General features: G+C 30.1%; 1 protein-coding gene across 1 annotated transcript in view; it reads left to right on the forward strand.

The window, feature by feature from the left end:
• LOC107444500 (diacyl glycerol kinase 1) overlaps positions 1-26,931 on the forward strand; it is a 411,787-nt gene that overhangs the window by 335,942 nt on the left and 48,914 nt on the right. The window contains exons 11-15 of the mRNA XM_071186108.1: positions 5,409-5,483; positions 10,918-11,037; positions 15,936-16,053; positions 16,979-17,067; positions 23,987-24,103. Coding sequence (XP_071042209.1) covers positions 5,409-5,483; positions 10,918-11,037; positions 15,936-16,053; positions 16,979-17,067; positions 23,987-24,103 — 519 coding nt within the window. The remainder of the gene's footprint in view (positions 1-5,408; positions 5,484-10,917; positions 11,038-15,935; positions 16,054-16,978; positions 17,068-23,986; positions 24,104-26,931) is intronic.

Here is a 26,931-nt window from a genome sequence, read left to right on the forward strand (position 1 = left end):
TATATATATATATATATATTGAAAAATCGAAAAAAGATGTATACATAAAAACAATGTTAAACGAATTCATCTGAACACCTTCATAAATATCCAACACTTAAAAGCTGAGCACGTAAAAAAGGTACAAAAAAGAATGTTTTATTGCTATCTGTGCAGACATATATATATCTCTTGACTGAGAATGGACAGGGAGACTTACTAACGGAAGACAAGACCTTCACTGAGGCGTGTCCTCTGAAGATCAATGAGTAGCTGGGGAGGGGAATGGAGCTTAGTTTTGTCCAAGTGGAAGATTACAAGCAACCCCTTGATTGGGTTTTCAGCAACATGTCTTCTCCAACAGATTACAGCCCATTGATCTTCATCAGAATCTTGTTTCTGTTATAGAGAGTCAATGTGGGCTTTCTTCTTCCCTCATCCACCTCTCTGTTGACCTCTGCAGCGGATGAAGTTTAATGAAGGGGATAAGGATTGGGGTTTTTGTTTTCATGGGGTTAAATCCCTACCGTATTTCTCAGGTAAAGTGGCTCATTTTAAGAGGAATGCCTCTCGTTAGGGAACTTTGGAACAATGGAACAGTTTTAAGTAGTCTCGAGATAATGAATCTTTCAAGCTCCGCATAAGGGAAATTTCTACTGGTTTGAACTCTTTAGAGCTAAATCACAAATTGGCAAAACCTGGATTGTTTGCTAGAGCACTATTGTTGTTAGTTATTATTTTCTGCTTTCACTAAGCTGACAAAATAAAATAAAATAGTTTTAGAAATTAAAACAATGACACGAATACTTAATAAACGTGATCATATGTCTAAAACTTAAAGAGAGAGTGAAACTTGAAATCGAACTTTTATATTTTTGATTCTGGAAACCTATTTTTCTTGTGTGCCTTCTACATACATACAAGATATCTTATGAAACGAATTTCATAAAAAAAATCTTCAATATTTTGGTGATGTTAATTAAAACAAAAATGAAATATTTAAAAAATAACAGTCTGACAAAAGAAAAAAAAATTTCCAAATTTAGTACAGAAAAATAAGAATTTGGCCAGGGAACTTAAAGGAACCATTTTTCACCCTCTACCCTTGATGTTATTTTAATTTTGATTTGCAGGATCATTAAAATTGACGTCACAGTACATAGGGTGTTCTGTTCTTATAATGCCCTTGCTGTTCTAACAACGTTCAGGACATACAGTTTTAATATTCAATATTTTACTCAAGTAAAACACAAACAGGTATTTAAAAGTGAAATTCAAAATCTTAAGGTACGATGATTCCTATATCCCACCTATTTAGAGCTAGCATAAAAATTTTGAACTTAATAAGTCGTTGTTCTGTCCTTCTTACAATCCTAACCAGTTAAAATTAGAGTAGCTGCAAATTAAATTAATATGACAAAGAAAGTGATCCTGATGACTTTAACTTCTCCTTTAAAATTATCATAAATCGTCAGATTTTAGATTTTTTTTTTACTTACTTAAATTTTACTTTATATGTGGGAGGAAGTAACAGCTTTTTGTTTATAAATGGATTATTAGAATACATGTTAAATGTTATGTGTAAAAACAGTATGTATGTATTTATTCGCGAAGTACTCTAATCTTCAATTTATAATCAGCTAAATAATTTCTTAAAATCTTTTTACAATGTAGTTTTCTTTTAAGGATAGTAATTCTTTTTTTGAAAATTGCTTTTCCGAAAATTCCTATTTTATAAATTTGAAAATTGCAAAACTCACCTATAGTTCTTAAAATAACTGTGAGTTTATGTTACGATATTTTTCAGTTAAATATTAATTTTAATTAGTTGCAAATTACCATCAGAAAATAGACTAACTATTATCTTAAACCAGGTCGTTATCTAGCGAAGTTTCAAAATGAGTCGAAAATTTGTTCTGTAGATGGAGCAATATTTGTTCAACAGCATTAATCAATGCTTTATGCAGCATATGTGAATATTCATAGTGAAATATCTGCACATTTGTTCTTTAATTTTCCTTAAACTGCACCATGTTACTTCTTCGAAAAAGGGAGTTAATTTAAAAACACTGTTTAATAGTTTTCTTCAGTTTGCAGAGCCCACTGTTGACAAACTTCTTAATTAATTTTGAAATTTAGTGAGTATAAATTTCTCTAGTTTTTTAATTAAGACTCAATGCAACGTACATTTTTAGCAACTTTTATTTAGTTGATTTTTTAAATCATCAGTCACTTTTTGGACAACAGTGGGCTTTTATATTTCCCATACTAACTTTGTGTATTTCAATACTTTGAGTACTTCACAAACAAGCTTGTTCCCATAGATATGAAGTTGAATACTGCCCCATTTGGAGCCTGAACAAAGTTAGAATGAAAAAAAGGCAAAAACAAGGTTTACAGTGAAAGTTTTTTATAAAAAAAAAATTTTTTTTGTTAAGTTTTCTGCTTGCCTTAATTCAATATTTAAGGTAACAAGCTCGTCAGACTAATAGTTCGACTATTGTTAAAAAAAAGGATAAATTACTTAACCTTTTTATACCAACCAAATGAAAATGGAAATACAACCTTTGCCGTGAGGTTGCCTGCTATTTGTGAATAATTTAGATGTCGGAGGGTTAATATGTATTTTTAATTTGCTTTCCTATACACTTTTCAAAAAAATATATTACATCAATTCGAATTTAGTTTCATTCAGTTCGTCGAAAATGCACATGTAACAATAACTCACTATTTTTGGATTGGATTGCAGTATTTAAGTTTCTGCGCTTCATCTTTCCAAAACTCAATGCTCGAGGGTGTGTACCGTGCAGCCTTTTACCATTTGCTTAGAGGATGGTACTTAATTACATTTTACTATAGTTTATATGAAGTAAGAACTCCCCTAGCCATTCGTCTGGACCCGTGGCGGTGACTATGGTAACGAGGTATAACTATTTCAATCAGGGGTGTGGGGTCATTGTTTAGGACAGGTTTTGGCACTGGTCGGAGAGAGAAATCTTCAGTTTATTGTGTTAGCCCTAGAGTAAAGAGAAGCTTACATCCCTGGAATGCGCTATTCTTATTTCCATAACAGCAGATGGCCTCAGACTTTGTAGCGGGGGGAGTTCTTACCGTAGACAAACTATAGGTAGGTTTGTTTTGTCAGGTTTGAATAATATTTTTCTGTACTATAAGAGCGAATTCACTAAACAAAATGCTTAAATAAATGTTTATTTTTTTGTGAATCTTAAATAAACATTTGTGTAAGCTAGTGAAAATTAAAACCTTGCAACATTCTATATACAATTAATCTACAAAATTATTCTTTACCTGAAGCAGTTTTGATGTGGAATCCTCGAATGCTAACTTCAGAAAAGAAACAGTAATATTTTCTTCCTATATTGTGCATACTTCTTTTGCGATATTATCTTAACAGTCTTTTAATTTATAAATTGTTTTAAGAGTATCGAGCAAAGCTTAAACGATTTTTAACTATCCGAACAGTATTCACCACAAAACTCTTATTTAATAGAATCGAATTATCTTCACTACTGCGTTTTTTTTTACTAATTAAATTACATTATTAACAACCTATGAATTATAATTTCGTAAATCCATTAGTAATATCCAATTAGTTCAAAAAGGTAAGCCTTAATCAATTTCCCATTAACAATAAAAATACATTCTAGTAAAAGATTCCTTTTTATTTTCTTATCTTCATAATAATGTAAAATTCAAATACAAGTTTTATGTATTTTTCATGTTACTTGATTCTTTTTAAACTAAAGCTGTGATAGACAATTTTTTCCGAAAGCAATTAAAATCTTGAAAATATGTTTTTTGATATCTTTATAAAACATCAATATACTTCACTTTTCGAAAAATTAGAGCATTCGAGACGTCCATGTTATAGCTGAATTTAATTAATAAGAAACAAAACGTCATAAGTCTCCTTTATTAATCGAGTTTGTCTTGGCGAATAACCTTCTTAATTAGTGAATATAAGATTCTTCAAAAGAAGAGAAAATTAATATGGTTGAAAAAAATTTCGTTTTTAATTTACGGAATGAGAATACGGAATGAAAATAAAGAAGAAAATAGCACCGAAATTTTTATCGCTTTTGAAATTTCTAAGCTTAAGCTTTTCTTTTAACATTTTTTCAATAGTTTGATATGCATTAAGTAAAGACTTGTTCTTTTAATGTTCAGATAAAGACATTATCAAAAAGAATTAACTGCGCACATAAAGTTAAAATGCATAGATTTAGTTTTTTTTTTAAAAAAGACTTTTGATCATTTGGATAAACTCGGTATAATTTTATTCATTTTGCAATTTAACACTCTTCATTAATATGTTCGTCATTAAAAGTATTGATTTTAGTAAATATGATGTAAAAGCTACCTTACACTATAAAAATTTATCAAAATTGTTTATTTAAAATGTACAGTTTAATGTACGTTAAATGTAAAATTTTAAAAGCGCAATATATAACAGGAGTCACGTAAATACCGCGGCAAACCTCTAGGGAAGTTAGGGCACATTCTATGCGTATTTCCATCCCATCCATGCACATGCAAAATAACCCATTCCCGGAAATGTCGTCGTAGGCCACTAGGGGCGCTTTCGAACAGGTCATAATAGGAAAGAGCCTCTATCCGCTTATGACGACATTTCCGAGTATGGGTTCCTATGCAGTTTTAAACATGATGATGTGCCTTAAGTCCCTTTGAAGTTTCTCGCAACATTTACGCGACCCCTGTTATATATAAGGACCCTTGTTATAATAAACAAAACTTGTTTTACAAACTTGTTATAATAAACATGAAAGTTGGATTTTGGCCCATAAAAATATTCTAGAAAATATGGCCCCAATGGTTTAGTCAGGAGAGCGGTCAAAAGTTATGGCCCCTAATGTTAATTTCCTTCCTCGTGTTTTTTGGTCGAATCATTGAAACTAAGAATGAAATTCAAAAAATTATTACACCCACTTATGAAACTCATTTTCCCAATAGTATTTTTATCAATTAGTAAGAAAAAATATTTTTATTGAATATTATGTTTTATATTACTTCTCTATACGACAGGCGAAAAGTTTGAATTTGACAATTTTCAAACCATGAAATTTCAAATGATATAATACAAAATTTATAAGAAATTGGCCGAATATTATTATAGTTTAAATTTTGCACTAAAATAAATTTTATACTAAATAAATTTTATTATAAAGTTTATACTGAAAATTTAAATATAAGCTTTTTTTTTACTTTTTTTTTTCTTTTTCTTTCTTTTTCTTTGTTACATTAAAACATAAGTCTATAATTTTTAACTCACTAACTTTTGCAGAATTCCTTTGATTTAAACAGATGTACTTGCCTGATAAAAAAAATCATTTTTAATAAAAAATGTCGATTAAATACGATTAATTTATAGAACTTATATTTTCTTCTAGGAAATGGACTGCATAGTTAATCAAATGATGACAGTAGCAGAATACCTCGGCTGGGATGTCACTGAATTAAAGCCTGTAAGTAATAATAAATGTCAGACTTTAATTATTAATAATTTAGATATAATATGAAGTAAGTTGTTGTTTCTAATGCCACTTGCAAATGCCAGCAAACCTGCCTGGTTAAACCAAGCGAATTTAAAGCAGAGGGGGCGTTTCTTGTTTTTCAGTAGTACTATCTAATGGCCAACAATACGACTTCGGCCACACACACACGTCACTGCCCGTTTCAAAGGGCTGGCCCATTCATACATCCATTCATTCTCCCACAGATTGTAATTTAGACCTGAACCAGAGAACGATCAATCTCCCAATCAGTACCCTCAGAAGTACTTTTATGCTTTACTTTATGTCCGTCGTTGAACAGTCGACCCAATTTTGGGTTTACGACTACTAATGTTCAACTCCGTAGCCTTGCCATTTTGAACCAATCCAGAAGACAAGGAAACTCCTGGATCAGTACCCCCAGAGGTATTGATTTGTTATGGGAATTTTGGAGGACTTTGCGACTCTACAGATTTAACGTGCATCAGTCACCACTTACTACACGGGGAGTCTTCGGCCGGAGGAAATCGAACTCACTACCTCTTGGCCATGGGTCCAACTCCCTACCAACCAGGCTATCCCGGCCCATATGTAATGATTAAGCATATGTAGTGTGTAATCATATATATTGAACCAAATTACATTCTCAATAATTGTGTAAGTTGGTTCATTACAAATAAACTCAAGTTACTATCAAAATTGAGAATTTTCTATGACACATTTTAAAAGCTGGTGCAACCGCAAATGCTTTTTTTAAAAAGAAAGGGGGAAAAAAACCAGTTTTTATGTAATTATGAAGAATGTGCAAAATTAAAAACGGACCACCCTGAATAAGTTTTGATCTAATAATTGAATCTTCACGTTCTAGGGGTTCCCAAAAGGTGTTCCCCAAATCCCTGAAAGAGTTAAGGGGTTCCAATAATGAGTTTTGAAACCACTGTCTATATTTAGATAAACCCAATAATTTATAATTTATTTAATCTTGCGGATGCCTTTATAAATTATTTCAAGTAAAATGCCATTGAAATAGAAATGACACTTTTTACAGGAAAATATTAATTTCTAATAACATTAATTGAATTAAATTATGTCAATAACAAGCATTTATTAAATATTCCATTAATATTTCCAATAATTCGCTTTTCAAATCAAATTTTACTGTCGGACATGCAATCTAATTTAAGATTATAAATGATAAAACGATGAAAAATCTTCATTTTTCTAATTAAATACTTTAAAAACGGTATTTTTTTTAAGGTTATAACGCTTACAATCACCTTAATAAGCCAATTTATAAAGTTTGTTTTCCACTAAAAGAAGGTTGATTATTTAGGGTTCCGTAGCCGAAATGCTAATTAATTAATGCAGTTACGAAGTCAGACACAAAAACGTATTTTCTCTGAATAAACATATCTTTTACTCATCGGATTCGGATTTGTTACTCACAGATTACATGGGGTAGTCGCAATATGGGAAATAGTGTCTCCATTTTTGTCACTGATTTCGTTATTTTAAATGTTGTCTGCATTAGTTAATTAGCATGTTTGAGGTCACCTTCACAAACCGTTAAGATTGAGTCCTAGAACGTGGAAATCCGATCATTAGATCAAAAGTTTTTCAGGGTAGTCCGTTTTTTATTTTGCACACTGTACAATTGAGACTGCATTCATTGAGACTAAAATTCCCTTAATTTATTAGCTTATATTAAATGTATGAAAAAATATTAATCAAATCGGATAAAAATTAGTATGCCGGACAAAACGTTTATTGCATAAATAAATTATATTTTTTATGCATATTACAACAAACTATAAATTTATATAGATTTTTTTATTTACTCAAAATTTTCTGTCTGTAAAGCTAGATATAAATGTTTTTTTTTTTTTTTTTTTTTTCTTTTAAACTGTCAAATTGTTTGAAAATGCTGATTTTGGCTTTGTGTTCCCTTTAATCTAGTACTGTTTGTTGACAAATTCTAATGATTTGTAGCTCATATTTTTTTAAATTTTATTTTTTATCGTATGAAGCTGAGCTCTTGCCCATAAGCAACGGTTATTTGCTAAGCTCCGGGCTTTAATTCCAAGGTTCGCGTTGGGTTTTGATTGGGTGTGCAATTTCAACCGTCATATCCGGGAAAATAGTCTGCGCATGCTTTTTCAATGCTTTTCAATTTCTTACGCTGATATCTGAAATGAAATGATTTTTCATGTGATTTATTTCTCTTTATTTTATATTATAAAAGGAACATATGTTACTAATTCTAATTTGCATTTGTGTTATGTATAAAGATAGTGCAACATCATACAAGCATGATAACACATTAAAAAAAAAGTATTAAAATGCGGAAGGTATTTTTGATGAGGGCGGGGCAGTGTTTAAAGATTGCAAATTAAAGTGTAAATGCCTTCCTTTTCTTTTTAAATTTTCGTGATTACATAGTGCCGATACTCGCAATTGTAGTGACCTTTCAAACTTGTTTTTTTTTCTTTTTTTTGCCGTGCTACGTATTTTTATAAACATTTGATGTAAAATTTTAACAGAAATAGTATTTGTCACTAAAACTTAGAAAAAAAATTTTAAACTAATTTTTAAACATTTCATTAAAATAGGCATCGTAATTATATATAATTAAAAAAGCGCTTTAGTGAATAACTTTTTAAATTTTTAATAATATTTTGTATGTTTGTTGGTGCACAAGGTTTTTTGTTTATAAATATATTGTACACAAAATTAGATTTCTAGCATTAAAATTATTAAAATCATTGCATAAGGGTCATTTTAATTGCGTGTAATTAAAAAAGTGTTTCAATTAATGTCTTCTCGAATTTTAAATATTTTTTATGAAACTTAGTACATTAGGTATCTTGCATATACACATACGATGCACAAAATTTAGATTAAAGCATTGAAAAGAAATTCTAATAAAAATTAAAAATTAATTAGAATCTTTTGTATTATTGAGGAAATTTTAATTACGTTTTGTAAAACAAGATTTTTTAATTAATAACTTTTTAAATTTTCGATATTATTTTTTTATGAAATTGGTATGCAAGACATCTTGTTTATGAATATATTGTACAGAATGTTAGATTTCTAGCTATAAAAAAATTAAAATTTATTAAAATTATTCAAAATATTGAATTACGTGAACTTGTAAACTGTTTTAATTAATATCTTCTGGAATTTTAAATATTACTTTTTATTAATTTGGTACAGTAAGGAATTTTTGATATGGATGAAAATTAGGTTAAAGCATTGAAAAAACAATTGTAATAAAACATTAAATATAAATAAAATTATTTAAAATTATTATATTATAAAGAGTATTTTAATTACCCTTGATAAAAAAAATAGTTTTTTTATTAATAATTACTTAAAGTTTTAAATATTACGTCAATGAAGCTTGGAACATAAGGTATCTTGTATATCGATATAAGGTTCATAAAATTTGAGATTATAGAGTTAAAAACATTGAAAGTTATCAGAATTATTTAAAATTATTATATTCTAAGGAGCATTCTAACTTCGTGTAAATAAAAAGATGTTTAATTAATACCTTCATTATTTTTCATGAAACTTGAGGCATAAAATAACCTATTTATGAACTTAAAAAATCAGGTTAATCAAAAATAAAAAAAGTTCGCTTTAAGGCTGAAGATGTATAAATATTGCTTTAGAATATTTTTAGAAACATTTTGCTTTTAATTAAGGTCTGCCAAAATTTTAATTCATGGAATAATTAACCGTACTATAATTGACTTAGGACTAAGTACCGGCAACAAAAAAAACCTAACGCTGGTTGCATTGATCTTGTTAAGATTTTTTGTTTGCCGACAGTGTAGCCATCTGATTAAATTAGCTTTTCCAATTTTTGTATTTTTCCAGCACATCAATGTATTTGCATTGAACAGTTGAATATAATCCACTGAATTATTTTACTAGATTTTTGAACTATAATTTTTTACTCACAAAAATGCTCTTGAATCACAGTATTGAAGAAAATTGTTTCTTCTATCGTTAAATCATTTTATAAGAAAAGTTTGGCATCTTTAAAAGAATTTCTAACAAGAAAGTTTAAAAAAAGCAGAAAGAACATTTACAGAGTACATTTGAAACTAAGGGGTTTCAAACGTAGTTTTTAAGTTTTTATTTATTTAGGAACATTTAGAACGAAACAATAAATCAGTATAAAAGTTTTTTTGCACGTTATTTTCAAATCTTAAATGAATAACTTTCACGCAAAATGCATGAAAAGTAGAAATAGATATTATGATTTTTACTACTTTTTTTCGTTAACCCTTTATGAGACCGTACTTTCCACTAACCAAATTAATTGTTAATTATCCATGTGTATTTTTAGATGTCTTTTTCCATCTATGATGTGAGATTAAATCTTCTTATAACTTTAAAAAATGCAACAAAAAAAATTCAATGAAAGGTTTTGTTGCATAATAGTGGCTAACTGTAAAGGTAAACATGGGGTCAAGAAGAAAGCCATCAACGGGCAATTATTTTCTATTTTGTGTTTGATCATTTCTCATTAAGTTTATTTGTAGTTTGAAACAAAGAATTTATAACTTCAGAATAATAATAAGAATTTATAACTATTTATAAGCATATAGCCAATTTCTCACAGTAAATAGAATTTTTATATTCTCACCTAATAAGTAGTCTTAAAAATTCTATTAATTCTAGAAAATGAGCTAGATTAATTTCTGCTAATAAATCATTCTCAATCCCAAAAATATTTTGACGTAGCAGTTAGAAAACATTGCCCTGTAAATGGTAAACTGCCGCAGCAGATTTGTGTACGACCCAAATATATTTATAGTATTTTAAATATAATATCTAATTTGTCTATCATTTTCGGTTTCATTAACTACGAGTAGATAAATAAACATATTAATTGCTGATATTCATACATTTCAAATTAAAAATTCAACACTTCTTCTCTTTTAATATCAATTATAATAAGTGTATCTTTTTAAATGGTTCATTATCTCTGCAAAAATTCATAAAATATTCACAACATTTGTTTCTCTTTTAATGTCAATCATAAAAAGTGCATCTTTTTAAACGGTATATATTCATTGCTGAAATGAATACAATATTCACGGCTGAAATTCATGCAATATTCACAGCATTTGCTTCTCTTTTAATATCAATCTCAACAAGTGTTCCTTTTAAAAGGTATATATTTATTGCTGAAATTCATACAATATTCACAGCATTTGCTTTTCCTTTAATATCAATAATTAAACAAGTGTATCTTTTTAAATGGTATATATTCACTGCTGTAATTCATATAATATTCGCAACATTTGCTCCTCCTTTAAAATCAATCATAAAAAGTGCATCTTTGTGAATAGTTTTATTTTTGTAAAATTCAATTTTCTGATATTTATAGATTTTGCAAGATATGATGGTCGAGATAGATTACGATGCAGATGGCACCGTTTCCTTAGACGAATGGAAAAGAGGAGGATTGACAACTATACCGCTGCTTGTACTGTTGGGATTGGATTCGGTAAGATACGGCACCTAGAGTGCCGGTACTTTTTACCGTAATTTGACCTAAAATTTTTTTCAGTGTATAATAATATACAGGTAAATCTTTATGTACACTTTTTTATAGACGAATATTTGTTTTTGAATGTCAATTGATTTAGGAAATATGATTGGTTAACTAGTTAACTATTTCTACTTCAGATTGTTAATTGTTCAGATCCACTGTTGGGATTGGATTCAGTAAGATATGGCACCTAGAGTATCGGTACTTTTCACCGTAATTTGACCCAGATTTTTTCACAGTGTATAGTAATTTACAGTTAAATCTTAAGATGCAGCTTTTTATTAGACGAATAGTTGTTTTTGAATGTCAATTAATTTAGGAAATATGATTGGTTAACTATTTCTACTTCAGATTGTTAATTGTTCAGATCCACTGTTGGGATTGGATTCAGTAAGATATGGCACCTAGAGTATCGGTACTTTTCACAGTAATTTGACCCAGATTTTTTCACAGTGTATAGTAATTTACAGTTAAATCTTTAGGTGCAGCTTTTTATTAGACGAATAGTTGTTTTTTAATGTCAATTAATTTAGTAAATATGATTGGTTAATTATTTCCACTTCAGATTATCTGTTTTTATTGCTATCAATATTCGCCATAACAGACTCATCTTTTAAAGACGTTTTAGAATATCAATTAAAGTGAAAGAGGATATTAATCAATCCGAAGTCTCAAACAAATTCTTCCATATTTCGCATTACCGCCTCTAATTTAGTTATTATTAATCGACTAATGAGGTAACCCAATCCAGGTTGCTGAGTTTGTGCGTCAAGCGTTATTATGCAAAATTAATTGCACAACTCTGTTTTCGTAGTCGGGGCAAAATTCGATGCCTTTCCGAATGATTGGTGGAGAACTGTAAATACGTCATAATCGTAATTCTCGTGTAGAAAATGGAAATCCCCGTCTAATTGGTGCTAACTTATCATGCTGTAATTTTAATTGCTCTAATTCACCTCCAAGCTAGAAGTTGGGATTATGAATGGAATTGGATCTGAAATATTTAATCTGGCATTCGAGAATAGAGTATGTACTTCTCCCTGTAATGAATGTTTAATATAGTACTCTATATTTAGTGACTGTAACGATACTGATTATTATTCAATTGCATGATTGTTTAAACAGTTAGAAAATTATTATATCTAAATCCTACATCCTGTATTCAAAATTTTATGCGATTTGTGGAATAGTTGAAACATGAATGTATATCTATGCTAGATCTATATGTCGTAAGCTAATTGGAAAATACGGTTTATTGCAAACTGCTGACGTCACTCTTCAAAGTGTCTACAAGGCTCAATGTTATAAGTTTTAAACGAATGGTGCAGGCTGTCCGAAATTTCCAATAAACATCGAATTTTCCAAAAAAAGAAAAAATCTACGTTATTTAACATAGAAATACTTTATTTTAAACGGCGTTGAACAGCTGACCCAATTTTGAGTTTACGACTAACGATGTTCAAATTTGTAGCCTTGTAATTTTGAACCCAACCCAGAAGACAGTCGAATCCCTGAATTTTGGGGCAAATTAGCCTTCGTGGAGAACTTTCTGATAGAACTCACCAGCAATTGCGTTGTATGGAGAGAAAAACCACGAAAACCTCCCACGGTTATTCCGACGGTAAGGGGAGTCCAACCCATGATCTGTCTTCCACAAATGATATTTTACGTTAGAACTATGTTCAGTGAGAGTCGGGAGAAGAATTTGCACCAACCAGCCACGGCTGAGATTCGAACCTGGGTCATCTCATTGGGAGGCGAAAGCTCAATCAAAAAGCGAAATCTACAGCGTCTCAAAAACATAGAGATATTCTAAACAATTACAATGTCCCCCAAAAGTCCTTATTATTTGGTCGTCTCCCAATGATCCAGGTCCGAATCCCAGCATTTGCTGGGCTATACGAATTCTACTCCCAGCTCGCACCGACCACAGTGCTTGCATAAAATATTCTCAGTGGTAGACGGATCATGGGTTAGAATCCTCTTACTGTCCGGCTAACCGAGGGAGCTATTCCTCTCCATTTAACGCAACTGCGGCTTAGTTTCATCAAAAAGTCCTCCACGGAGGCTAGTTTGTCTCGATGCTTGATACAGGAGTTCTTTTACTTTCTGGATTGGATACAAAACTACAAGGATAAGAAGTTGAATAATGATAGTCGTAAACTCCGAATTGAGTCGGCAGTTTAACGTCAGTTATAAAATAAAATATAAGTTTGTAGTGGCGTTTTTGAGAAGCGTTATTTATTTTTAGGCCCTATTATAGACGATGGCTAGTTTTTCATAATTTTATTTTTCTGTAATAAAACCGCATCCCCTGTATTAATTAAGGGGATAAAATCACCTAATCAATTGCACTGTTTTCATCAATATGAATAAAAAAATGTGAAAGTAATAAATTAGATTTTTTTAAAAAAAAACTTTAAATAAAATAAAATTCTTTTTTTTCAACTTTTGAGTAATTTTTAATACGAACTTGCTTAATTTTTATACTCAATTAAAATAAATAAATTAAAGTCTGCCAAAAAAATACGCCATTATTTTTTCTCATCATTGCGTAAAAGTCAAACACAAAGTTCTGAAGATTAAGTCAGAAAAAAATATATTAATATAACATCTAATTATAACAAGAAAGACATTTTTCAGCATTTTATTTCCGTGAAAAAAGTTTTGATCAGGTGAATTTATTTATCATTTCTCTTCTTGGAAGCTTCCTAACGCCATCAGAACTTTTTTGCCATCAGAGCATTTTTTTGAAGTTGAGACACTTTTTTTAACCATTTTGTGTTTAATACATGAGTAGCTTCATAACTTTTTTCCCACATCATTAAGGACTTCCTGATGTTTTGAAGATTAAGTCAAAGTTCTTAAAAGATTAGAAACAAAGTAAATGGACTAATGAAATCGGTTTTTAGATAAAAACAAAAGGTCACAATGGCATTACATTCACTTTTAAATACAAATAAGTAAGTAAAAGTCTAAAAATAACTTAAATTTTTTTAAAAATATATAAAGCTCATTAAAATTTTATTCTTTACTAATGCCCAAGAAAGTTAATGAATATTGCGAAACTCTTTAAAAAAATTTAAAAATATATCTCTTTCATTTTAGTGTATTGCTTATAAATAGCAAAATAAAAGGATATCAAACCCCACAATTTTGCATGTCTTTTTTATCCTATATGACTTTAAATTAGAAGTTAATTACCTTCTGAAATAGTTAAAAATCATAAGGATCAATACCATAAAGTTTTTATTATCACAATTATTATCATATGTGACCCTGTAAGTGATGCCATGTGTGGGTGCCGAACCTAATCTGCAGCTAAATTAAATTTGATTCAAAAGTTGATTCAGCGGGATAATACACCAAACCTAATAACTGTAATACGCCATCTTGTTTATACACAACCAGTTAATTTTAGCTGTCTTCTTCTTCTCGAGTTGCATGTACCCAATTATCTGGAATCAAAAATAAAATTCATACTTTCAATTTTCCCTTATTGAAAGTATGAATTTTATTTTCGATTGCAGATAATTGTATCGCTGATGGCTGCAAAAATACTAAATAGTGTTTCACTCAGATAAAAACACATTAACCATCAAAGCGTTAGAGGTATTTTACTCAACCAATTTCCCCAATTTGTTCTTTTGGAAAATTGTACCAAACAGAAAAATAAGATTTTTGGATTAGATTTTTTTTGTTAAAATTTTTAATAACTTTAAAAAAAAAGCACTGAAAAGGCAAAATACTATTTGAATACGAATTATCTGAATTTTAAGTATTACGTCTGAAATATTCTAAATTTAAAGTAAATGTTAAAACGTTTCTAATTATCAATAGTCATTAACACCATCAATTAATAACCATTTGATAATAAATTATTAGGAACATTAATTTAAAATAAATTATTTTTTTAAAAAAAAAAAACAATGACATTTTCACATTTCTACTCAAGTTACAATAGGTTAGCTTAATTTGAAATTCCTCAATTCATCATGAAGTCATTTTAAAGATACAATAACGAATGTTTAATATATCTGTATTCTTTATCGATATGGGTTAAGCGAAATAATTTGCTTTTTGAGAAATATTTGCTTTTTTAATAATTTATAAATCTTTAAACAAATTTCAAAATTTATTTAACCCTTGCTTTTCAGATCTTAAGTAATAGTTAAATTTTTGTCATGTTATTTACCTTACCAAAAGTATTGCCATTCTTTGAAGCACAATGATTTATTTTAAAAAATAATCATGGAAATTCTAGTCTCAAACGATTTTATGTAATTAATCTTTTAATACACAAACATTGTATTTCAAATAAATTATTCTTTTGTGCTATTATATTTGCTTATAAGGAATAAATAAATTCTTTTTGAAAAAGTATGATTACTTATTTGAAACAATAAACTCGAAAATTAATTTTATTTTATGCTTAAAATTTTATTTTATTTTATACTATCTATGTTCCGTTACAGTGATTATGTAAATAACACTTGCATTATTTGGGACTCATTTTCCAGCATTTCATAAATATTCCTAGACAAATATAAATTAGATTGTTTCTATTTTAAAATTAGTAAAGCTGTGTAAACCATGAAGAAAGGAGACGTACAGTATATTTTAAAATCTATAATATATTTTAAGAGGGAAAATGCATGTTTTGTAAAATACATATTTATATAATTTTAAAAAATAAATCCATTAAGAAGTAAAATACGTATTTTAAGAGTATAATACATTTGAAGATTCACAAAGCATATTATGATGTATATGATATTATGTGATGCATTGCACTTTTTAAAATGCGTAATTCAATTTAAGTTGCATATTGAAATGCATATTATTTTTTGTAGAATGTCAAAGATGATGGAAATCATGTTTGGCGACTTAAACATTTCAACAGACCTGCCTATTGTAATTTATGCCTCAATATGCTAGTTGGTCTTGGAAAGAAAGGACTGTGTTGCATCTGTAAGTTTTCACATTTATAGTTGTGCAATTCAACTAAAATTCAGAATTGTTTATTTATTTTCTATTCTCTTTATAAAAAAATTTTACTTTGCAACTGTTTATCACATACTCGCATTTTAGTTTCTTATCACATTAGTACGGATAAATATAAAATATAGAATAGTGATTATTAAAATTTATAGCACAATGTGTTTGGCAATCTCAGCTGCTCAAAAGCAACAAATGCTAATTAATTCTGGTAATTAATGCAATTATTAATTACATAAAATAACTCGAATTGATTCTAATTGTAAAAAAATTAATCTTTTGTAAACTAATAACGACGTTTAGAAACCGATTAAATATTTGCGCTAATATTTTTGTTTTTTTTCCTGTATTGCTAACATATTTCAATGCCCAAACGGATATTGCCATTCGTTACTCGAGTATCAGAAAGACAAATATGTTGACCACTTTTTCAGGGGCACCCTATTAGGTGGACCAAAGCTGCTCGCACAGTAAAAAGGGCAGATAGTACAGTAAAAAGAAAGTAAAAATATCCCTGCTGCCTTGTCTGGGATTCGAACACAGGACCTTTCTGGCATGAGGTCAGCTCCCTGACCACCATACAGCCGGGCAATTGCTAAGATTATTTTGAATGTTAATTAAATTCTTCATAAAATCAAATTGTAGAATTAAGTTAATGATAATCGTAATAAGCTTAATTCGACTTCCTTAGGAGAGAAGGGTATTTTTTTCTATTTAAAAAATAGTCAAGTATCAAAGTGCAAGAAGTTTTACTTTTGTCACAATTAATCATTTAAAACATTTGTTATCAAAAATTACCATTGTTATAAGCTGAAATTATTATCATACTCACTCATAAGACATTTTTAAATTATTTTTCTTATTCTGAAACGTATACTCATTATTTTTTGTTTTACAGTTTGCAAGTATACCGTACATGAAAGATGCGTTCAAAGAGCTCCTGCTTCTTGCATAAGCACATACGTCAAATCAAAGAAAACCTCCCACGTAAGTGTTTACTCTATCTTGGCAAATAATATAGCTAACTTCAGCATATAACAAATGTTTATTCTATCTTTGCAAATCAATGAAAACCTTCAACATAAGTATTTATTCTTGACAAATTATATAAACATATTAGTTTACCTACAGGACTATTATATTGATTTGGCAAAAGAATTGCCGATCGTATTTGAATGATATCTTTTAGTAAAAGCAAACCGAACTGTTAAGCCAAAATTTGTAAATTTTCAAATAGTAAGGGGTCAGTCAGTTCTACATATATAAAGTGTTTTTGGAAAATAGCTGACCAAAATTTAATAAGAGAGGATAATTAAGAAATGATTCGCGGTAAAAATCCCTGGAAAGCAGAGGGAAAATCCTGAAGAGTAAAAAAAGTAGAAAAATAAACCAAAGGGACAAAGACAAATGTATAGTGCGGTTTTCAAGAGAACCTTCTCCAGACACCTCTCTCGCGTCGTGGCAGGTACTATGGTTACGAGGAAAGGACACTTCGAATAAGGGTGAATAGTTTTGTCTGAATCTTGACATAGGTCGGCGTGAGTAAACCAATTGACACCTTCTTTCCGCCATTTAACCCCCATTAGAGATGTACTCTCACTTGTTACCATAGCAGGCAGCTCCAGATTTTTAGTCTGGAGAAGTTCCCTTCAAAGCCGCGCTATAACAAGTTCTTTTTTTTAAATGAACGTGTCACAGCAAATGCTTAAAAAGCGAAAACGCATCATAAGGCATCGTCAGCCACAAGGAATAACTTACTCCCTATTTGCACGAGGGCTGACATCAGACGCATGACGTCATAAGAAGAACGAAAATCTGATTTTTTAGCTACCAATTCTCCTAGAATGCTTTCAGACAAGCTTTGTATGGTGAAGACTTTGCCAAGACAGGTCGGAAAATAGGTGCGAGATGATTGGCACCAAGCGTCACGTGGTAAATTTTCGCCTATCTTTGCAAGATGAACTTTTTACAACCTATTAACACAAGAGCTGAAAAAAAAGGAATCTGAAGGCACTCTTCTGACGTCACAAGCTTGAAAAAAGGCTTGTAAAATTAACAACATTCCTTGTGTTAACTACCCTACCTGGATGAGCGAAAAATAACCACGTGACGCTAAGACCCAATCATCACTCGCCTGAATTCCAGCCAGATTCGAAGTTGTCTTAGCTCGGCGAAGTTGTTTGCTTTAAAGCAAGCTAGAGCCTGATGACAGGCCTCGTGTAAAGGGGGCAAGCAATAGATTTGTATATGTGCATAGATTTGGCAAGCCTTTTTCCTACCTTATGACGTCAGAAGACTGCTTTCAGGCGCCACTTTTCGGTCCTTCCATAAATGTCTCCAGCAACGTTTTAAGTCAATCTGTGAACGAGATTGGCGTCGGAGTTCAGAAGGGTATCTTTGATGATGCTTTTAAGTAACTTCACTGAAAGAAATCCATGCAGAATAAACAGATCTGGTAATTGCAGCGGCCATAGAACAGGTTCACCTCTACCATTCCACTCGTGACGATAAGCGGCAACGATCAGCTTCCTGCACTATCGGCTTGTTTCGATTGCCCTACACAGCGCTCTCTACAGCATTCACGCCATGTTTTTAAGTACTCATTTATACCCATTTATGCATTATTCAACAAAATTGTTGAATAATTTCAAATTGTTGAATAATTTCAAAAATTCTGCATAATTTCAAATCTTTTTCTTTTAACTGGCAAATTAAAAAAGCCGAAAACTAATCAAAGTAACTGACAACTAGTGAAACTGTCTCTAAAATGATGCTTAAATCGAAAAAGTTTTATTTTGCCTAGTGTCTTTGTATAGATATTTTTTTAAATACCTATGTTTAATTTAATGGCGTTTCATTATGCAAAAAAATCTATTCAACTTCAGGTTTTAGATTTAATTTAAGAGGTGCGTTATACTTTTTTGAAGCAAAATGTAATAAATATTCCTTCAGTTTTCATTAAAAGCCCATTCAATATCACATTTTTATAAGTTAAGAAATGAGACATGTATACAATGTAATATATTTTCGACGATTCATTTCATTTTAATTCAGAGGACATAATATAAAGTGGGAATGGATTAAAATATGCACTAGAAATGAAACAAAAACAAAAAAGTTAATTGGATTTCGAAAAAGCGATATGATTGCAGGAAATTGCCTATTCGTTTCTCTGAGTTTCAATTAACTCTACTTTCAATCAAAAAATATCTTCCTTTTTTTTTAATTAGTTTCCTTTAATTGCTATGGGGCTTGTTCGTAATCAAAATGTCTTACAAAATTTTGAAATTATTTAATTTACTCTCATTTTTTTTTTCTTTCATTTTGAGAAAAATTCGCTTTAAAACTTTTAAAAAATTAAAATTAACTTATAGTTCTATTCATTTATTATCTCATGATAATTTACCATCCAATTTACTCATTAACAAATACAACACAAAGCATTTCACTTATGTTTTAGTCTTTTTATTTTCAAAATTCATGAAATAACTTGACATTTTCTTATTGCAGAAACGTAATTGTAAGGCTCTAATAAAGGTTGTAATGAATTTTTTGATATTTCAAAGATATATATATATATATATATATAAATGATCCCCTCCGCAGAGTATCGAAATTGTGATGGCATGCCTTCGGAGCATCCTCTGAGATGTTTCCCAGACCGTCGCCAATAGCCCATTGTGCAGCTCTAGTGTGACGCAAATTAACAACAACAACATATAAATAAATGACTGTTTGTCTACATGTGGGTGGGTGTGTCCCTTATGTCCTCAACTCCAGCTGATGGTTTATAAACAAGATTGCACGTTAAAGTCAAGCTAAGTTTCTCCACATAAGTTAGAATGTTAATTATCGTGAATTCAATTAAATACAAGACCTAATCGCATATCGAGTTTCTTAAAATATAATTCTTTCTCTTCTACGTCTTTTACTCAACTTAAGTTTATAATTTTCTTTTATGCATTTCATTGTAACAGTGACATATTTTTGATTTGTGTACTTGGTAACTTCGATAATTAGTTTGTTTGTGTTTTACATGATTTGATGGTTGTATTTGTGTTAAGTAAGATTTAGAGAAGGAAATTGAAATCGTTGTGAAAGAATATAGAATGTGTCGCTTAAGAGAATTGATACTTGAGGGGCTTGACTTACTCGAAATAGAATGGAAAGAACAGCTGTTAACGTAAACAAATGCTACGTTTTAACAACCAATCAGGATCGAGACGTACTAACAAGCAAAAATAATGGCAAATAGGATACTTATTTGTTACGGGGAACCGTAAGAAATCGCCATATTATTATTAACACTAATGCTTAATAATAAAATAAACTATGTGTTAAAAGGCAAAATTAATGGAGAAAAGGTTAATGGGAAATTCATTCAGGAGAACCGTAGGAAGTAACCATCGATGGTAATATGTATTACTGGTATTATGGTAATTGGTGCAGTTTTAATAAGTATTCTACTGCAGGTTTTCTGTAGTTTCAGAAAATATTTTTTTCCAATGGTCGCAAAAATAGGTTATTAATATTTTAAAGAATTCGAATTAAAAGAACTTTTTTCCACCCCTACTTATAAATAATTTAACGGCAAAATATGGATCAGATAGAGAAAAGTTCCTGCTCGAAATTCCTTATCAAATACTAATAAGAAATCTATTTTTCTTTTTTTAAATACTGGCTTTCGTTGACTGCAGCTGACAAATGCATGTTGCATAAAACTTAATTGTTGAAGGATAATGTAACCAGTACCAAATATTCTAATATATGTACGAAATATTACATTGTAATATTTGGTGATTATAAAAACTTCACCAATACTAAGCAGTTTTAATATTGATGCTTTGGATATAAGTGTTTTACGTATTCTTGAAAGGCATATGTTCAGGAGAAAATTACTTGATAGAGGTAAATGTTGACTATCATGAGTTTACCGTTAGCGATAGCATCATGCCAAGTAATACTAAATACATTTTGTCTTTATTCTAACGGGATGAACTGCAAAAGTTTTGCTTACTTCAATAACGTAAAGCTACCAATAAGAGTAACGATTAATATTGAATTTTAAAAAAAATTATTTTAGCTATATTATTTGAAAAGCTTAGTGAAAGAACTAGGTAAGCGACATTTTCAGAACAAAAAAAAAGTTGTAACCGAACTATATTACTACCAATTTATTAGAATACGGGACTAATAATTGTTTGCTTTATTTTATTTACCACTACCAAGCAATAATTCTAAAATCTAATGTGGATTAGTTATATTAAGATTAAAGTGAGGGCGAAAACAGTTCTGCTACATTAAACATACCCATATTTATACAACCACTTTTTTCTATATTCTCTGATTCATTAATTCCCCTAAAAATGTCACTTGCATGGTTCTTCCATCAAGCTCTTTTTGTGTCGGTATATGCCTTTCAGTTTAGAGCATTATTTTACAGTTTTTCGCAGCACTGATTTACCCCATGCAGAGAACGGGTATTCAGCTAGTAGTAAATAAAAATGTCATTGCGACTTCTAAAAATTTTAACCAAACAAAACACATTTTTATAAACTTTCACAAAAAAAAAATTAAGATTTTTGTGCGTATTTTACTTATTTGTCTTGTTGTATTACAACTCATTTTAATTAAAATACAATAAATTGAATTCAAACTTAATTAAAAACTGTTTGAATTCGTATTACTAATATAATGAATTCGGCTTAGAAAGTTAGCAAATAATAGAAATCAAAGCTGGTTTTAATACGTCCGTCCAGAAATCTGTCATAGAAAATAAGATACCTTGCAGTAATTCTGATATTATAATTAACCCTTAATATCCGTTAATTCCGATTTTGAACGGATTACTAAACTCTATGAGCTCCAATCCATCTTAATGAAGTGAGTTTTAGACTATTACTCCGTAATGTTATAATAAACTTCAATGATTATATATCTACTTGCAATATTGTATTTAGCGTGAAACTCAAATTGCAATTTGCACTTACGTGACAGTTTGAGCGGAAATATTTTCTTTTTACAGAAATTACTACTTCTGCCATAACAAAGTAATAATAATTATATTTTAATGAAACTTCTTGAAAAAACAATTAGGTTTTACATTCTATCTTTATATATCTTCCTATATATATTCTATCTTTATATATGTTCTATTTTCAACTCTAAAAATAAATCATTGATAGCATCGTTTTTAGTGCACTCTGAGTGCAATATGAGATTTTTCGATCTCTTTTAGAGATCGTCAGAAAAACCCTCTATATATTTAGAATGTATTTTATTCTACTTATTTGTCTTGTTCATATTTTCTTTTTATATATATTTCTTCGCGTTTCCTTATTTGACCTTTTCCACATTTGATGCAGAGGTTTTAATGGTCTCTACTAATGGTTTTCTTCACTCACAAGTATTTAGAATATATTTTATTCTTCTTAATTGTCTTGTTAATATTTTCTTTATATGTATATTTTTTCGCGTTTCCTTATTTGATCTTTTCCACACTTGGCGCAGAGGTTTTACCGGTTTCTGGGAGAGGTTTTAATGGTCTCCGCTAAAGGTTTTCTTCAACACAAAGTCTATGGAAGAAATTCCATGTCTCCCGAAAGTGGTCGTAAATAGAAGAGGTCGCTACGTAGAGGTGGTCTTTCCTGGACGCTTCACGGTACTACGGATATTTCACATAATGTTGTCATATTTTCCTTACATTTCTCAATAGAACACTTTTTTCCCTTGCGACATTATTGATAGGCCTTACTGTTTAGCTGTAAATGCACATCACTATAGTACATAAACCAAATCATTAGTACTACATCAACGAATATCACACCAATAAAACAATCAATTTGACTGAGTATTGCAAAATACTCAATCCTGATGCGTAGCGTTTTTGAAAAGTGCTTTAAGGTGCTTATTTTCAATTTTCGTTATTTTAAAAAACTTAAAGGTGCTTCTCTCATGGGGTTTTTCTGAAATGAGTGTTCTCATGAGTGTTCCCTTTTCGTAAATGAGATTTTTTTTTTCCATGTCGATTTTCGCTGCGTATTATGCAAAAGCGTAGTCTTTACATAGTTCCATTCAACGTTTTTACAATTCATTCAACCACAATCATTTACCATCGGTTCGTAATGTATACTAATCATGTTACATGTCTGATGAAATATTTGGAAGTCCGCATGTGCATATACTGAGCGGGTTCGGTGGGATTCTTGCACTCGCATGTGCAACTCTGTTGTATTTTCTAAGATATTCTCGATTTCAGGCTTCATTTTCCACCCTCTGAAATCGAACCAAAAAATCCCTCGATCTTTTTATGGTGGCTAATATAAACAGGAAAAGAGTTCTTTGTGAGAAACTTTATTTCTTTGCTTTGCATTTTATTACGATCATGCAAAGTCTTTGAAAATTATTTTGCATTTTATTAATGTATATAGTACTTAAAAATATTTATTTCTTTAATATTTATTTTAAAAACTTGTTTTATAGAGCAACGAGCTTATTAAAAATTTCATTGATCTAATTCACTTTCAATATTAGGATGTTCAGACTTGTTTCGCCGTGCTCTTCATACGACAGTGTGGAACTACTTATTTCTGTTAAAAAGATCACGAACAGCTACGAATAGAAGACCAGAATAAAACAAGAAATTTCCTTACTTCATTGATTCAAATATGGTAAAGAAATTTAAAAAAAATTGTCAATAACCATAAAAGCTTGGTAGGATCTGTACCCTGAAATCGAAGGGAGAAACAAAATGTATTACATACTAATTCCCATAAATAATTGTTTTCCAAATCATCTGTTTAATAGAATTATTACGCTCACTTCTCTATGGTGTTTTTAAAGAAGTAAATTATTAGTTCTTTTAATTTTTAGAGAACTTCTAAAATATATTAATTTTTATTTTTAGACATTGACTCACCATTGGACGGAGGGTAACTGCATAGGGAAATGCAGTAAATGCAAGAAGCCTATAAAATCCTATAATGGCATAACTGGACTACACTGCCGTTGGTGCCACATGACTGTAGGTTATAATTTTAGCCTTTTACATTAACAACTTATTTTAAACATTTGTCGATTGTTTCAGTTCTTATATACACTTCAATCAGGCAATTATTTTGATAGGTCCAATGGAAAACAATGACAAGCCACACTTGAAAAATGTCTAGCTTCTTTTCTTAGTGCTTTATTTTTTATTATTTATACTCGGAGTTTTATTCAAGAAAACTCCTCAGGATGTTGTCATTTTTTTAATTCTTGTCAAAAATTCGCAAATTATCATGCAAAAAATTAAAAAAGGTAATCAAACTTTTACAAATCATTATCATGATTCATCACTGTGAAAGGCAGAATTAAGGACATAAAAATATTGATTATTGAATAAAATTGAAACAAAAATAGTTATTAGATATGCCGTTCATTTTCTAATAATTTTGATATTGTTTTTACCCTTATTCGCATATTAATTAACAAGCTCAAATTTGTATAACTTTGAAAAGAATTTTAAAATTATTTATTACGGGTAGTGTTATAAGGCATCTTTTGAACGAAAACTGTATCTGCAGGGAATACAACACCAGTTTTGTGAAAAAATGTGGCTTGTTGCATAATTGCTTTTCAAATAAATGTCCAAAACTAACAGAAAAATGGTTGGTTTGTCATTGTTGCCCAATAAATCTTTCATTTATACTATAATAAGTATGACCATGCCTTCATCTGTATGAAGTATTCTTAAAAACTAAAATAGATCCGCTCCATGCAGCTCCGGCTTCATTAGTTACAAACTACCACAATGGTACTGTTGCAGTACATAATAAATTTCAATAAAAGCTGGCAGTACCAAAGTTTGCTTTAATATTGCGTGCATCAGAGAGCTGTTGCGTACACCAGAAAGCTGAGCAGCTCGCAGAAGTTTCTTTATTTCAACGAATAACGGGTTCATAGCCTATACGACTTTTCAACAACTTGGTTGATAACGCAAAAGTTGTCGAACAAGTCGTATAGTTTATGGGTTCTTCAAGTCGTCGACGGTCTGAACTGAAGTTGAAACAAAAAGGAACCAAGATCCATGGATTCATCCAGTATGATTGATTCTTCATTTCCACTGTTTTGTGTGGTTATTGTTTGATATCGTGGCCTGATTCGATTCCGATGCTGTTGAATTCGTGTTTAAATGTGCCTTGCATGGAATATGATGACTTCTATTTTATCCGCTGTTTGTAAGCAAGTGAATCAGTTCATTCAGAAACCTGCCGACATTTTTTTAGGTTATATTTCAAATGTTATTTTCTTAACGAACATTATGTTATTTTTATGACTGTTATAAATTTATAACAATGACAATATTAATGGGTTAATTTTTTTCCCTCGCTAACAAGTGCTATGCTGATTATGAAAATAGCGAAAACTATCAGCTTAAAGAAAAGATAATTCTTTTAAAATTGAAAATTTTTTGTGGTCTTATTATTATAATGTTTGAAAAATTACCTCATTGCATTGTTTGAGTTCATAAAAATATGGAAAAATTGAGAATCATACATTTATTTTAAATATTTTTATCAAAGGGGAAAAATGCCTGCCAAATTGGCACTTTTTTTAAATTTAGTAAGTAAATTATTTTTCTTGAAAGCCACTAAACTCTTTTCAGCAAAAAATAGCATTTAACTTACAATTAAAACTTTTCTTCAAGTTTAAGTAACTCAACCGATAATTTCTTTTTATTTTAATTAGTGAAAACATCCTTAATGTCCTAGTAAGCAGGTTTCTGGACTAAACGATTCAACTTTAAAAAAGATAAAACTCATTCCACTAACTTGGTGTCCAAAACTAAAATATAAAACGCATGCAATTTGGAATTATGATGTTTTGATTTTATTTTAACACTGGCCTCTAACAGCCAACCCAATTCTGAGGTTACGAATATCAATGTTCAACTCCGTAGCCTTATCAATTTGAACCCAATCCAGAAGACAATGGAAGACTCTTGGATCTCGCATTGGAACAAACTAGCCTCCTTGGAGGACTTTTTGATTAAACTAACCCGCATTTCGTTACATGGAGAGGAAAATCTCGAAATCTCCCGTGGTTTGCCCAACGACGAGAAGTTCCAAACCCATGATCTATGCAGATATTTTACGCCAGCACTATGGCTGATTTGAGCAAGTATAACAGCATAAATAATTTTATTCGCATGCATTAAGCATTTTGATTGCGTTGTTGAAATGAGACAGATAATTATGGGTTAGCCCTTCATACGAACAAAACTTATGACTAAACACTTATTTACACAAATTTACTTGAGACACAAATTTACTGAATCTGGAAGAAATTTGCCAAACTTCCTTTATTTCTTCGATTTACGAGACGAAGGGGAAATAGATGTATTATTCTACAAAAAAAGATTTGTAGAAACATTTTATTTACCAAAAATGTTTCGATATTTTATTTATAGTATCGAGTCTACGGCCATAAATAATATTAGATTATATTTTTAAAAAATAATGTCGTCAATAATGTAATGTAATGTTGTCATCCAATGTGGATGCTTATATGGGTAAATATTTTTATCTTCCCGAAAGGATTTGCATAAGATGATTTTATTTGTGTTGATTCTGTTCTTTCTATGTTATTCTTAAATTTTTAGACATTTCTGGACTTATTTAATCGTTTCTTCCTTCTTTTAAACTTCAGTCATATCAAAGCTTTTCTTTTTCTTCCGCGTTATTTCCGACATCTCTAGATATTTATGAACTTGTTCCGTTGTTTTTGCGTTATCTACGAATTTTACTTGGTAAATATTTTCACCGTTATTCTACATAACGGTGAAAATATTACATAACGGTGATATAATCT

Source organism: Parasteatoda tepidariorum, chromosome 1, assembly GCF_043381705.1.
Source record: "Parasteatoda tepidariorum isolate YZ-2023 chromosome 1, CAS_Ptep_4.0, whole genome shotgun sequence".
Taxonomy (NCBI): Eukaryota; Metazoa; Arthropoda; class Arachnida; order Araneae; family Theridiidae; genus Parasteatoda; species Parasteatoda tepidariorum.